Genomic DNA, 15691 nt, shown 5'->3' on the forward strand with positions numbered 1-15691 from the left:
CACATAAATCTCTATTTGGCCTAACAATGTCTTGGTTGTCTTTTGCTTTCTTAGGAGAGAAGACCTTGATAAGATAGAGATTTATCGAGTCTCTGATGTTTGATGCCTTATTTTACTCTATCTGGCAAGAGGTGGTGTGTGTATAAGCCTCACTGTTTTCATGTGATGCTCTTTGGAGTTCCTGAGGATGTTGACCTAGGAGTTAGGAATACAGGGCTCAGAAAAGGCTTTCACAGAAGTCCCTCTCACTTTTACTCACACACTGGTGTTCAGCCTGTGAAGGAAAAAAATGGGGAATTTTCTTATATGCTAAGTAGTTTTTAGTTTCCCTGTGTTTTCTTAAAGTGTGTTTAGAGGTGACGTGACTCTCAAGGGAGTCAGGAGAAGGCAGTACCCCTAGGAGGCTGGGGATCTGAGATGTAAGAGCTCTGGCTGTGGTGCTCCAAGCAGATGAGGGAAGGACGGAGGCAAACATGAACTTGGCAGCTTTCCTCTCTGTTCCAGGTTTAGGTACATTTGAGCTTGCCTGTTGTAGGCTACTGAGAATTCTGCTCATAGGCCCCTCTGGCTAGTTCAGTACTTAGGGATTCTAGCTGGACTGAACCCGAGGTGGGAGAGCATAGGGGAAAATCAGGGAAAGGGGGAGGGGTCATTATTATTCACTTATTTATTCTCAGATATGTTCAGTCAGTCCTTTTGTGTTTGTCATTTGTAACTCCATAATTTATCATCAGCTTGGTTTTGTTCCTTCTCAGGCTTTTCCACTGAAATCTAGAACATAAGGTTATTAGTCTCTAACCATGAGGTCTTCATTGTGTTACATACATTTCTCTGTGAAATACCTTAATTTTACATTTGGAATTACAACATGAAGGAATAATATATATTTGTACAGTACTTGATTGTGTAAACTATTTCACCCCCAGGACCTGTGTGATTCTGTGTATGATCCCTGTGAAACAGTTTGGGTTTTAAAAGGTACTCCATTTTACAGATAAGAAAATGAGACAGCAAGGATTTAGTGTCTTGAACAAGGTTACATGGCTAGTAAGTGGCAGGCCTGAGATTCAAACCCAGGTCTCTACTGGAGGCCCTCTTCTTATGGAGACTGGTTCAGCAGGACAGGATGATGAAGAGGCCAGTCACCCTGGTGAAGTCTTTAACCCTCTGAAGGTTTTTAGATCAATATGCTTTTTATTCTCGTTATTCATGGTAGTTATGTTATGTAACGTCGGCTTGCACACTGAATCAGCAAATACCAAATCGTTGCTTCTAGAGGACATATGGGAATGAAAAGCACAGTTTAATGAAAAGCAGAGGTCTTTCTGGTCACCTGTAAAAAGTAAACTGGAAAACTGTTTTGTTTTGTTTTATTTTTTGAGAAAGCGCTTGCACAGGTGAGAGAGACCACGAGTGGAGGAGGGGCAGAGAGTGGGAGAGAGAGAATCCAAAGCAGGCTCCATGCCCAGCGTGGAGCCCGGTGCGGGGTTCCATCTCACAACCCTGAGGTCATGACCTGAGCCAAAATCAAGACACGGACACTTAGCCAACTGAGCCACCAAGGCGCCCCAGAAAGTGTTTTTTTAATCTCAAAAATATAAGATTACTTAGTTTCATTGAAGGATATTCTGTGGTTCATCCAGTTTAGTATCTCTGACACTAAAGCATGAGAACCAAAAAGAGCAGGAGGAATTACACTATTGTTTCTTTCACTCCTTCCCATTTAGGAAGGCAGGACAGTCTGCCAGCTAATGGGAAGAGCTCTTCCTTCATCTCCTGTATCAGATAACAACTTCAGCCTCTCAGTCATTCACTCTTTGCTTCATACAGTCATTCATTTTTTTGTTTTGTTGTGTTTTATTTGGGAGCATCTGCTGTGTTTCATGTCTTGTATAAAGCACTGGAGATACAAAGGTGAGTAAGTAAGATGTTCAAAGAATAGTAAAGAAAACAAGCCAATGGACAAACAGTTGCAATATAGTGTAGCTCATTCAGCTATGGAGGCATGAAGTTCTCCACTGGAGAGGCAGTTCAGCTGGTAGTAAGGCTTCCTGGAGAGGGAAGCGGGACGTACGAGATGAGTGGGCACGTATGTGAAAATGGAGGAGGCTATCACAGGTGGTGGTAATAGCCTGTACAGAGCATGGAGGGAGGAGAGTACGGTGCGGTAGTGGATCTGAAAGCATAGCCGGGTTGAGAAGACCCTGGGGCTCTGGGGCTTGGTAAACCATGCTGCAAGTTTTATCACAGCAATGGTGAGTCACTGAATCATTTGAAATAGACAAATGCCTTGAACCAAATTGTGTTTTACAAGGAGCACTTTGATTATATAATGGGTACTTAGAACAAGGACCTGCTTTTTCCCCTCCCCCTGAAGGGTAGCTTAGAATATTTGGGAAGAGGAGAAGTGGGTTATGGCATTAGCACTTTGAACTCTCCCCTGGACAGCTCTTTCTCCCTCTGAATCGAGAGATTCTCCCATCCCTCTCTCTTCCCTCTCATGCAAGGCCCACGGTCAGACATTACCACAGAACTGTACGGTGTCAGTGTGATTGACAAGGGTCTCAGTGTTGTTCACTTGACAGCACTGGCTTTTATTTCCTGCCGTGGTATTCAACGGAGCTCTTCTTTCTGACCATAAATCCTGTGCTTTGACCCTTTTACTATGGCAGCTCCTAATTATGCTGATAAATAATAATCATTACTGTGATTTATTGATCACTTTGTGCCCATTATATCATCTCTAATCTCATAGCAGCCCTGCAGGGGAAATGTTATTTTCCCCATTTTGGTTATTTTTAACCTAAATCAAAATCCTCTGCTTCTTCTCATGTCCACAGACTCCTTGTGATGGAGGAATGATCCAAGCATGTTTCCAGTTTACTGGGGGAGATTAATTGATCTGCACTACGTACGATTTTTCTCTGTTCCACAATTGTTGGTTTTATCGATTTTGTGATATGTAAGCAGGGAAAATGTAGTCCGTGCTTCAAGCTGAATCCTGACATCAAAATGGCCTTAATGATACATTAGAACAAGCTAAAAACTCCACCCAGATCATATGTAATTATTTGTCCACTACACCCCCCCCCCCATCAGTTTTACCTTTTAAGCTAAAGGAAAGGCTACAGATGTGCAAGGCACTGACTCAAATCGTAAGGTGTTGCCTTCAACAGCTGACTCTAGTGTGCACATACAAAGCATGCATATGGTGAGATCTTTTGTTCACTCACTGAGCTTGAGGAGAAGCGGGGTCCTCAGTGGTACCTGAATTGCTGGCGACAGGAGGTTGTGAAGTCGGCCTCACACGTAGCCTCTTTGAGGAGGTTTGACTACAAAAGACCTCCTGGGCCCCAAGGCCAGTCCACTCATTTCTCAGACAAAGAAACTGAAGTCCAGAGAAATCATCTTTTTTTCAAGACTGCATAATAGTGTCGTGGTGGAGTTAAGATATCTTCACGACAGACTCAGGAACGCTTCATCTAACTCCTGAGAAGCTACCAGCATACTCCCAGAAGAATAGCGTTAACACTGCTGTGTACTAGCATGAAGTCTCAGTGATTGTGTAGGCATTTATAGAGCTTATCATGATAGTTGTAAATGTTCAGTGAGGTCTTTTCAGTGTCAGAATACATAGGTATCTGCTAGGGCACATGATGGAATAGCTCATTGTTCCTGCTCTAATCATTTAATACTGGCATCATCAGAGGGGTTACCAGCTCTTCAAAAGGTAACTGTGCACCCAGATTAGAGATTGGAAGATGACCTACCATTCACTGAATTGTGTTACATATTTTTATGCTATTAAGTAAACTCACTTTTAGTGTTAACAGGTATATAAAATTTGCTGCAGTTCTTGAAATACTCTTAGTATTGTAATTGGGATCTAGTTCTTGAGGTCTCTATTAGATAAATTTCTCCTCAATTTCTGGCACATTTTAGATTTTTATGATTTTATTGACAATACAGATTTTCTAAACATACTGTAGTTCATGTAGAGACTGCCAGTGGCAGATATTCCTATGAGAATAAACATTCTGTAAAACAAAAACAAAAACAAACAAACAAAAAGATTATTTCAAGCAATGACAAAATCTGCCCTAAGAAGTAGTGATAGGGGCACTTGGGTGGCTTAGTTGGGCATCTGACTTCACCTCAGGTCATGATCCCACTGCTTGTGGGTTTGAGCCCCACATCGGGTTCTGTGCTGACACTCGCAGCTCAGAGCTTGGAGCCTGCTTCAGATTCTGTTTCCTTCTCTCTGCCCCTCCCCCGCTCAAGCTCTATCTCTCTCTCTCTCAAATATAAATAAAAACATTACAAATTTTTTAAAAATAAAAACATAGGTAATGATAACTCTGAAGGAATAATACAAATAATAAAGTTGTTCTAAGTAACTGAATAATTGCTGTCTCTTCTGTGTAATTAGACAAGTTCCCATCAAAGAACATAGAACAGTGGCATGATATTTTCCCAAATACAGAAGAGGTTGATTCTGTTCCTCATTTCTAAGGTCAAAGACTTTTCTTAATACAGTTCTAGAAATGGCTCAGTCTAAACATTGTCAATAAAATGTGATCCATAGTTCACCCAGATTAATGGTATAATAAAGTATTTAATTGTAAGATTTTTATATTCTTCATGAGGTGTAAACATTCAAATATAAAAACACGTCAGAGAAGTTGCCTCTTGGTGTGTTTTAAAATAAACTTTTAAAAAACATTTTTTTAATGTTTTATTTATTTTTAAGATCAAGAGAGACAGAGCATGAGAGGGAGACACAGGCTCCAGGCTCTGAGCTGTCAGCACAGAGCTCAACGTGGGGCTTGAACTCATGAACTGTGAGATCATGACCTGAGCTGAAGTTGGACGCTTAACCAACTGAGCCACCCAGGCGCCCCTAAAATAAACTTCTAAGAGAAGTACCTGTTACTCTGTCTTTTTTTTTTTTTTTTTACTTTTTTGAGTGCAATAGAAAAGAGGCTGAGAGATAAAATTCCTATACATGTGATTTTGTGTTTCTATTTTGGTATCTCATCGCTTCTTTAGTTTTCTGCACCATAGTTATGTTCTAACTTGTTGGCTCAGAACGTTTTTCTGGTATTCTCATCAAATACAGCCCTTTCTTGCTGAGTCTGAGCTCTCTCTGTAATACCCCATATGGGTAAGAAGACCTAAGATCATCGTAGCCTTAAAACGGAGTATCTGAGTTTGGGTGGCGATTTTTTTTCTCTATCAAGCTGAAGCACTTTATAGCACAAAGCCAAAGAAGTGAAGGGAACAGCTTTTTAAGTCATCTTGCCAGATTTAGAGGACATTATTAACATAAAAGGTGGGAAAATGGGCTGTTCCTTTCTCTTAGGGAAGAGTTCTCGGTGTGTACCCTCTTAGGAATATGAGAGAGAGAGAGAGAAGTAACACTGTGACCCCTTTGAGTTGACTCTGCTTCTATGAAGAGGAGAGAGGCACTCAGTCCTGGACTGCCCCATCTCAGGGGACGTGGTGTTGCACTGCAGTGTTCCCTTTAGATCTTACCTCCTGGAGTTTATGTGAGTTCTCTGTGTCCACATAACAAATCCCCACAGAATCTTCTTCACTCTTCACAAAAGCATTGTCTTTTCCCCCTCATTTGCACTCCATGACATCACATCATACTCTTGATTTTGTGGTTTGTGATACCCGTCTAAATCCAACACTCTGTTCACAGGAAAGTCTTACAATGTTTCTAAGGGCAATGAACTGCAAGTCTGATGACCCAGATTCAAGTCCAGAAGCCACAGTTTAGCCAGTTAAATCACTATAGACCTTACCACTGTGTGCCATTTTTTTTCTCGACTTAGAAAATATAGATAATAACTGTTGCCCTACCTTTTCCATAGAGTTGTTTTGAGCACGAAATGAGATAAGAATGTGAAAATAGTTTGTAAAGCTTTATAGAAATACATGTGTTTTGTTCTTATTTTAGTATTTTTTAAATATTAAAAAGGTGGATCAGATTCTCCTTCACTTAAACTCCTTGCAGGCAAATGAGGAGAGTTACCAGAGCTAAGCAAACAGTGAGTAAATAGAAATGAACTCAGCAACTATAAAGCAGCTATAAGTCATCATGATACACTTGGAGCCTGGGCTGTAGATCAGAAGCACCATAATCACCTGGGAGCTTGTGGAAATGCAGACTCTCAGGTCATGCCCCAGGCTTACTGATTCAAAATCTGCATTTTAACAAGCTCTCCAGGTTCTTCATGTACACATGTAAATTTGAGAAGCACAGTGGCCTGTCCCACCTGGCACTGGAGCATGCAAGGTGATTCCACACAGTAAAGTAGTGAACATTTTTTATCTGAATTATTTGGTTTGAAGCAAATATTGCTAGCTCACGAAACCTGTTGCGTCATAGATGTTTTTAAGATGAGTCTAACAAGTAGCTATTTACATATTTTTAAAAGCTGATTTAACAAACCTTTAAGTAATAGAGTAAGTGATACTTGGATGCGACAGAAATTATGAGGGTGTCTCTCAAGTGATTGGCCTTTGGGTAACGTCAGTGTAGGAGCTTGGTGGGATTCAGGGCAGGGCCATAGTGCCGGAAGGACCTGTGGTGCCACTAGCCCTAGCCAAGGGCCCACGTAGAAGGCATAGCTCTCACGATTGCCAGGCATCCTAGGTCAGACTAGGGGTGTCCAGAATTATCTTCCACTAACCAGATGAGAATACAGACTAAGCTCAAGGCCAGGGCCCCTTTATGTCTTTCACTCAGGATTTTTTGAGGAAGAGTTCAAGCACCAAAATACCCTTTATTTCTTTATTTCCTGCTTAGAGGAGCTGTGGGGATAGAAGATTCTCTAGTCCATTCTTTGTGCCAGCCTTTAGCTAAATGTCAAGTCTGTGGGCAGTTCATCCCAGAAGTGTTCACTCCCCATAACTCAGTTTCTCCTGGGACACACTTACAGAGTCAAGTTCAATTCCTTATGAGGCCAGCTTTGTAAGATTTTGCCTACTTTTTTTCTCTTCTTTCATTTTTTCAGTAACTTTCAAAATTATGTAAGGAATACAACTAAATTCTCCAGTCATTAGAATATAGAGGGGGACACGCTCCATCTGAACCGCTCCAGTTTCCCACATGTGCTGCCCCCGGAAATGCCTGTGTTGTCCTTTAGTTCAGGTTCCCATCTTCTCAGCCCATTTGCATGCCTTCTTGACCTGACACTGATTCTGTCATCTGTGATTATCCATCCGAAGCCATCACCTTGGCCAAATTACAGTTGGGAAGGATTTCCATGTGAATGAATCCCTCTAGCCTCTTGATAAGGGTTATTGCTCTTCACGAAAAAGCTTCTAGGAGGAAGAGCCTGGCATCATATTTATATCTTCCATACACACAGAGAAGGGAAGCAGTAAAAGGTATTGATATTAAAAGAAAAAAAAAAGAACCTTTTCAGAGATCTTAAGTTGAAGAAGGGTAGTAACTTGCACTTTTGTAAAGAATGATGTCTATGAGGGGGTGCCTGGGTGGCTCGACTTCAGCTCAGGTCATTATCTCACAGTTTGTGAGTTTGAGCCCCATGTCAGCCTCTGTACTGACAGCTCAGAGCCTGGAGCCTGCTTCTGATTCTGTGTCTTCCTCTCTCTCTCTGCCCCTCCCTCCCTCTCAAAAATAAATAAACATTGAAAAATTTAAAAAAAAAAAGAATGATATCTGAAACTTCTTGAGTTGTCTGCATGCAAAGCTAAGATATTTGATTTGATTTTTAAGATATCACTCAGACTTATTGTCATCCAATGGCAGTTTCCACATTTGGGCTATTGTTTGTTTTAATGGAGATATGTTCTAAAGTAATTTCTATAGTTGTTGAATGCTTGCATATTTCTGAATTTCTTCCATTTGAATCAAGATATGTAAAGCAAAATTCAGGGACAAGCAGCAGATTAGGAAAAAACTTCACGTATACATGTGACAGAGACCTGATTTCCTTAATATACATATGTAGAGTCCTTCAAATAACCAAAAGGTTGAATGACCCAATAGAAAAATGGCAAAAGATATCAATCTGAAGGAAAAAAATTGAAAATGGCCAGTAAACATGAAAAGCTTTTCAAGCCAAATATCTACCATTCGTCACAGATCAACACAGGTCGCCAGTTTGCACCTGTCAGGTTCACTGAAATTAAAATGTTTGAAAAATCACAATGTTGAAGGATAGGGAAAAATACCATGTTGTTGGAGTTACAAATTGTGTGACTTTTAGGGGCACCTGGGTGGCTCAGTCAGTTAAGCGTCCAGCTTCGGCTCAGGTCATGATCTTGTGGTTAGTGAGTTCGAGCCCCACGTCAGGCTCTGTGCTGACAGCTCAGAGCCTGGAGCCTGTTTCAGATTCTGTGTCTCTCTCTTTCTCTGCCCCTCCCCTGCTCGTGTGTTCTCTCTCTCTAAGAATAAGCATTTAAAGATTTTCTTAAAAAATTGTGTGACTTTTCTGAAGGGTGATTTGGCAGTATTTATCAAAATGTAAAATGCATATTCACTTTAATCATGCAGTTCTCCAGATGTGCAAAGATCATATACAATGAGCCTGTTTAAAGCATTATTTATATTAGCCTAAAGGGAAAGCAATTTCTGTGCCCCTCAGGACAGTTCAGAGCAGTACGGTTATGCAGTGTGCCAATGGAATAGCATTCAGCAGTTGAAAAGATATGTAAGCTATATATGAAAACACGTGAGAAAAAATACAGAAGATTGTGGGTAATATGATCACATTTATATTTTTTAAAAAGGCGGGGCAGAAATAAAAGGATGCTATATATACTTGTATGTGAAAAAAAGTTCTGTGAAAAGACCCAGAAGCAACAGATTGCTGCAGATTCTGGGAAACGAGGTTCAGGGGAGAGAGACCTTCAATTATTTTTAAATGCATAATTTTGTATTTAATTAAAACAATTCTGTGTGAGAACTATGAGTGGCTTAGTTATGTTGAGAGACAATGATAAACCATCACATTCTTTCTCTTCCCCCAACCCACGCACTCCTGTCCCTACTTCATCCTTAATAGGAGTGTTCGTCACGAGTAGTAACTGAGGGCCTTCGCTTTACTGGGAACAACTTTTGAGACAGAAAACAAATATGAGGGAAGTGGCCACAGGGTTGGCAGGTGAGGGAAAAACAAAGACATTGTCCAGTACCAGCACTGAAGAGCCATATGCTAAAAGCAAGCCATTCTTTGGTTATTTCAATTAACCATTTAAAATAATTCAGATAAATATAATGGCATTTCTCTAAAGAAAAATTTGGTTTGGATTTCCTGGGTAATTATTCCAATTGCCTATTGCTCCTATAGGGAAAATAAGGTTATTAAATTGTCCTCATTTCCATGGCTAATTTGAGGGCAGAGTCTTTGGGTTTTTGATGGAATCTTCTTTGAAGCGGACTTTTGACTTCTTGAAAGATGCCTGAAGATGTCTGGCTTCCCCAGGGCCCAGAAAGTCTGTTTTGACACCTGGATTGAGTTACAAAAAAGACCTTACTTTTACTACTCACCTTTTCTAGTTGCCTGCCATTTTAAATTTACCCAGTAACATGTTACTTAGTTTTGTTTTTGTTTTTTTAATAGTGCAGAAAGTTATTTAAAATGTTAAGGTACCTCAGCTTTTAAAGAACTGTTTTACATTTAAGTGTCATTTTAATTTTTTTTAATTGTTTAGAAAGTTTTATTTATTTATTTTGAGAGAGAGACAGTGCAAGCAAGGGAGGGGCAGAGAGAGAGGGAGAGAGAGAGAATCCCAAGTACGCTCTGTGCTGCCAGTGCAGAGCCAGACGCAGGGCTCGAATCCATGAAACTGTGAGGTCATGACCTGAGCTGATTCCAACAGTTGGACAGACGCTCAACCATCTGAACCACCCAGGCACCCCCATTTAAGTATCATTTTAATACTTAACATAAAATTTAGAACTTACTGTTTTCTCCTTCCCAGCCCCCCTCTTCCCATCTTCTCTCCCCTCCCCCCACCTCCTCAGAAGACTGCTTCTAGTGTCATAAACTTGTCTTTCATTTTGCCTTTAAGGTTCCCTCATCAGTACCCTGGGTGTCCAGGAGCCATATCTGGAGCTACCCCAGGCCAAGTGATAAGCTCTTCTACCAGCTTTCCTATATGGTTGAGTAGGATGTTTTCTCAACTTTATTTCTGGTTTTGTGGTTGCCACCCAAATTCTCCCTCTGCGGGTTTTTTTTTTCCTAATCTGAATTCTCTTGTAGTGATCTTGCCCATTTCTTTCAGATGGAGATTATTTTACTTTTACAAGACATGAACCCATAGGAGTGTGTGGACAGATCATCCCGGTGAGTGTATCTCCTCACGCCTCATATTTATTTTCGTTTGAACCAGTTCTCTTAGAGATACATAAAACATGGACCTCAGGAGGTGTGCTTTCCATTACTGGGGGAAAAAAACTGAGCTCATGTTGTTGACATATCTTTAACAGCCTCCCTGCAAATGCTTATTTGAACAGGTTAATAGGGTTTCGGCTCCGTTACCAGGAGTTGAGTTCTCAAGCCGTGGAATTCTCATGATTAAAATAAGCAAAGCAAAGCCCAGTGTATTAATAACCTGCCCTTGGTTATGGATGTCCATTCTGCTTATGGAAAATTAATGCTTTGTTATATTTGCTTGTTTATTTTTTAGAACTATGACTCACCATCTTTCCAGGCATATTGTTTTATATGGTCTTTTAATCCCATTCTTTCCCACTGTTTCTTTTCACAAGAATCTAGATAGAAGACTGTACAGAAGACACAGCAGTACAATTAACGTCACGGTCATAATTGAAACCATGCCGGGCTGTTGTATGTCTTGTAAAGGGAAATAGATGTAGTGCTTAGTGTTTGGATTGGAACATTAAACATTGTCTTTTTTTCCCCCTTTCTCTCATACACAGCCTTGGCACTGTACAAAACATCACCGAATCTTCCAGCAGTACTAGTAATCATTCTGGCAAGGATTTCAGGGGAGGCTCAAATTAAACTCTTAAAGCATAGACAAGAAATTTTCTCTTTTCAAAATATAGGAGAAGGTAATCTTTGGCTTTGGGGGCCAAAGATCTTTGAGAGGTATTAGTACTTTTTTAACTGATCTGCAAGCTGTGGGTTTCTGTGAAATTTATTAGAGAATGGAAGAGAAAATGAGAGGTGGGTGTAAGTTCTGCTGCTCCTGTACCACCCAGGGTAATCCCATTTGGATCAGAACAGGGGTGAGGTCTGTCACCTCAACTGCAGGAACTCAAACCTGCTCGCCTTGCCCTTCCCCACACTCTTGGGGCTCCAGCCTTCACTGCCAGGACAAGAGCCACTTGTCAGCCAGCTCAGGCTCAATTACCACACTCCAAGATTTATATACTGTAGATGGAATTAAAACATCACTGTGGACTCCCAAGTTTATAAACAACCAAGGGGAAAAGAAATTGGGTGTTTGGTGAAGGCAAGACACTTGTATATTTTTGCAAGCTTGCCAGGGCCAGTGGGAATCTCTCAAGGGTGGCAGCTGAGATGCTTCAGGCAGAAACACACTGTGGTCAAGGGCTGAAGCAGGGGACCAGGATTTCTGTCTTCTTTCTTAATGAAACTATCAGTGACACCTGATAGTACTGAGGTTCATCCCTGTGCTTATGACAATACAAGCTTAATATGCTTTTAAAATCCCGTTAAACCATTTTAGGCCCCCAGTTCAGATACTCAACATACAGTTTTCAGTGTCCGTTAGTTTTATTTTGCAATAGAAGGGAGACAAGTGAAAATTGTTGCATCCTCATTAGTAAGTGTGCTTTCTTTTGTGTATGTTTTGTGACACCACATGTCTGTAAAGAAAAGGCACTACCTTGAAATACACGTTAACTTAAATATAATTCACACCTGGAGTTTTCTCGTCTCACTCTTCCACACTGAAGAGCTCTCAAGCCAGTCTGAAATTCCTGGTGCAAAAAATCACAAATGCAAGAGAGAGTTTTCATAGACAAGTACTTAACTGGAACCAAAATCCGATTTTAAAAACATAAAATGACAGCAATGAAAAGCCAAAACAAAGCAAAGAAAAAATTCAGACTCCCTTTTCGCCAGGAGATTTCTTTTGGTAGTTGGGCAGTTGGGATATAATAATTTGCCCAATAGAAAAGGAGAGCTTTTCCAGGTTGGTCCTTTTCTCTTCTTAATGAAGTAATTAAAATATCCAAACATCGATACTTGGTGGTGGGACAAGATTTATGTTGAGGCCTCGTCTGAGAAATCTGAGCAGTCACAGCTTGAAAACAAAACAGTAAAGGAATATTTTTTCATTTATCAACCTTGAGTTTCTTCCTTTCAGTGGAACTTCCCCCTGCTGATGTTTGCTTGGAAAATTGCTCCAGCTCTTTGCTGTGGCAATACAGTAGTTATTAAACCAGCAGAACAAACACCGCTCAGTGCGCTCTACATGGGAGCCCTCATCAAGGAGGTAAGAGAAACCAACCTTGGGAGTGGCTCCCACTCCCCTTGTAGTTGGGGCCTACTGGAGCATAGCCGATTTAATGTGCTTCATCAGCTTTCACAAGCCACGTTTCCTCCAATTCTGTTTTGTTAGGCTGGCTTTCCGCCGGGAGTCATCAATATTTTGCCAGGATACGGGCCAACGGCTGGGGCGGCAATAGCTTCTCACATTGGCATAGACAAGATTGCATTCACAGGGTCAACTGAGGTAGGTACCTGAGAAACCATGGGTCAAGGAACAGTCCTGCAAAGGAGTAGAGGGTTTGAAAGAAAACTGGGTATGTTATCTACAGGCTGGACACCAAAAGAGCAGCGAGTACCCAAGCCCTCAAAGGGGCAGCATTGGTATCATAGCTAGAATGCTCGCGAATGTCAAAGTAAAGTTGTGCGTTGATCTTTTGATGTTGCAGGTTGTTGAGTGTTTTTTTGTGTGATGCCATCTTTATAAACCTGTCCCGGGAGGGGTGGGGAACCCTATTATATTTTGAAATAAAAGGAACACTTATCAGAGGCAAAAAGAAACAAACAAAATCTGTCCCAGAAGCTGGGGTTCTAAACACTTTTTGGAGTCAAGAGCATTAATGGCAGAAGCAGGTTAAGAAGCTGGAAATCTAGTCTCCAGTTGAGATTAAAATGGGAACACAGTTCTCTCTCCTCATTATTTCACCACATCCTGTAGGTGCCATTGGCAACTGTAACTGTGTCCACGAGCCATAGGGATGGTAAAGAGCAGGGGGTCAGACAACTTCTCTTGGAAAAGGCCAGCTAGTAAATGTTGTAGACCTTGTAGGTGGTACGGTTTCTGTTGCGACTACTCCACTCTGGCCTTGTAAAGCATGAAGCAGCTGTAGGAAATGTAGAAGCTGAGCATGGTGACGGGCTCATAAAACTTTATTTATAGATCTGAAATTTGAATTTCATATAATTTTTACACATCCCAAAATATTAATCTTCTTTTGATTCCCTCTCCCAACCATTTAAAAACACAAAAACTGTTTTTAGTGTGCAGGCTTTACTAAAGTAGGCAGGAGGCCAAGTTGGGCTCATGGGCCATAGTTTATTGACCCCTGATACAGAGTCATAAGTCTGCTTAGAAAAATTTTTTTATAAAATGTTACTACCAGTGTCTTAGATTCAAGTAATAGAGATAATAAAAAAGAGAGTCTGATTCATTGTTTCAAGTAGAACTTCACAGATGACATCACCTTTGAATAAACCATGTTTGTAGATCTCGAGGAACAGTGTGCCACCCAACAGAAATACAGTGAGAGCAACATTTGTAATGAAAAATTTGCTGTTAGCCACATTTAAAAATTTTTGAAACAAGTGAAATTAATTTTAATAATTATTTTATTTAATCCAGTATATCTAAAATACTCATTTCAATTTATGGTTAATATAAAAACATCATTGTCACAGTATTTTGCATGCTCTTTTCAGTTCAAAGTCCTTGACATCTGGCATGTATTTTACATTTACAGCACATCTCAATTCAGTCTAGCCACTGTGTGAGTGCCCTGTCACCACATGTGGCTAGTGACTACCATGCTGGATGGCACAGGCCTAGGGGCTTGATTATATCAGTGCATTTAATGATACTTGGTTAAATTGACTCATGTAAAAAAATGTCCGTAAGAGATTGGTTAATAAACCTGAGTATTAACTTATAGTTAGAGAATCTTGAGTTTTCTGTTTGTAAAGAGTTAATCTTGTTTCCAAACCTTTTATTCTAGTTGTACTCAATTATAGTAATTCGCAATTTTAATGAAATATGTAAACCAAAATGTGAGTGTGAAAGGAAAATATAGTTCCTATTTAAGCTAAGTCTAGTGTCTTGAAAAGATTTGCTAAGAGCTAGATGCCTTAGAAACTGCAGTCAGTTAGGACTGGGCAAGGCAATAATAAAAAAATTGGGGGAAAATATGACGCTAGATAGAATGTGCACCCAGATCGTTTTGCAAATATTTTTAAGTCTTTGCTCAAATTTCTTTTTTAATTTTTTAATGTTATTCATTTTTGAGAGAGACAGAGCATGAGCGAGGGAGGGAGAATCTGAAACCGGCTCTAGGCTCGGAGCTGTCAGCACAGAGCCCTACACGGGGCTCGAACCCGCAAACTGTGAGGTCGTGACCTGAGCCCAACTCAGACGCTTAACTGACTGAGCCACCCAGGCACCCCAGTCTTCATTCCACTTTAAGGAAACTGAAACCAGAAACCTTAAACAGTATTTTAGGAGTATGGTTTCATCAGAAAGGACAGGTGAACCTATAATTAAAGTTCTCAGTTCTATATCAAAAACTAGAGAATGAATTAAAATGAAATACTTAAGGATCTTTCCCTGCTTCAACCTCTTTATATTAACCAATCGGTGGTCCTGATTGAGTCAGTTAAGGGCTTTCTAGTATAATGTATTTTTGTAAGTTTATTTATTTTGAGACAGGGGGTAGGGGCAGAGGGAGACTCTGCGCCATCAGGGCTTGAACTCACAAACCCTGACTTCATGACCTGAGCCGAAATCCAGAGTTGGATACTTAACTGACTGAGCCACTCAGGCGCCCCTGTAATATTTTTTTTTAATAAAAATGAGATTGTAATATATAAAATGAGATATGGCACCTTGTATGTCAGTACTCATAGATCTCTTTTATTCATTTTAATAGCTGAGTAGAATACTCTTGCATCAGTTTATCATAGTTTAATTAATCCTTGCTAATGTACATTTCAGTTTTTTGGATTTTTTTTCACTTTTTTTTCTCTATTATACAGACCACTGAACTGAAAATCTTTGGAGATCTGAGTGAAATTTTGTTCATATACATATTAGACATTCTACTAGATAACAGTTTAAAAGTGAAATTATAAAATAAAAGGATGTTTATGCTTTAATTTGCTTATTACCAAAAATGAATTAGAGTGATGTTTCATTTACAAGATCTCATATATTAAGTATGTTAATCTTTTGTTCCTTGTAGGATTTGCAAATACTCTGCGAATATTCTCAAATATTCTCATATATTCTCTTTGCTTTTATTATTTTCTTTTTAAATAGAAGTGTTTGCTCTGCACAAGTTTTTAATTTGTCTCTAGTCCTATCTTTCATTCTTTTCATGGCTTCTGGGTTTCCGGCTGTCTTTAAAGAAACCCTTTTAACATTATACAAATGATCCTTAATATTTTCTTTTATAGTT

At 40.0% G+C, this 15691-nt stretch overlaps 1 protein-coding gene across 8 annotated transcripts in view; it reads left to right on the plus strand.

Moving 5' to 3' along the window:
* ALDH1A2 (aldehyde dehydrogenase 1 family member A2) overlaps positions 1–15691 on the plus strand; it is a 99985-nt gene that overhangs the window by 42141 nt on the left and 42153 nt on the right. For all 8 annotated transcript variants that reach the window (XM_042988767.1, XM_042988768.1, XM_042988765.1 and 5 more), the window contains 3 exons: positions 10267–10328; positions 12343–12471; positions 12598–12711. In XM_042988767.1, coding sequence (XP_042844701.1) covers positions 10267–10328; positions 12343–12471; positions 12598–12711 — 305 coding nt within the window. The remainder of the gene's footprint in view (positions 1–10266; positions 10329–12342; positions 12472–12597; positions 12712–15691) is intronic.

The sequence above is a fragment of the Panthera tigris genome, chromosome B3, assembly GCF_018350195.1.
Source record: "Panthera tigris isolate Pti1 chromosome B3, P.tigris_Pti1_mat1.1, whole genome shotgun sequence".
Lineage (NCBI taxonomy): Eukaryota > Metazoa > Chordata > Mammalia > Carnivora > Felidae > Panthera > Panthera tigris.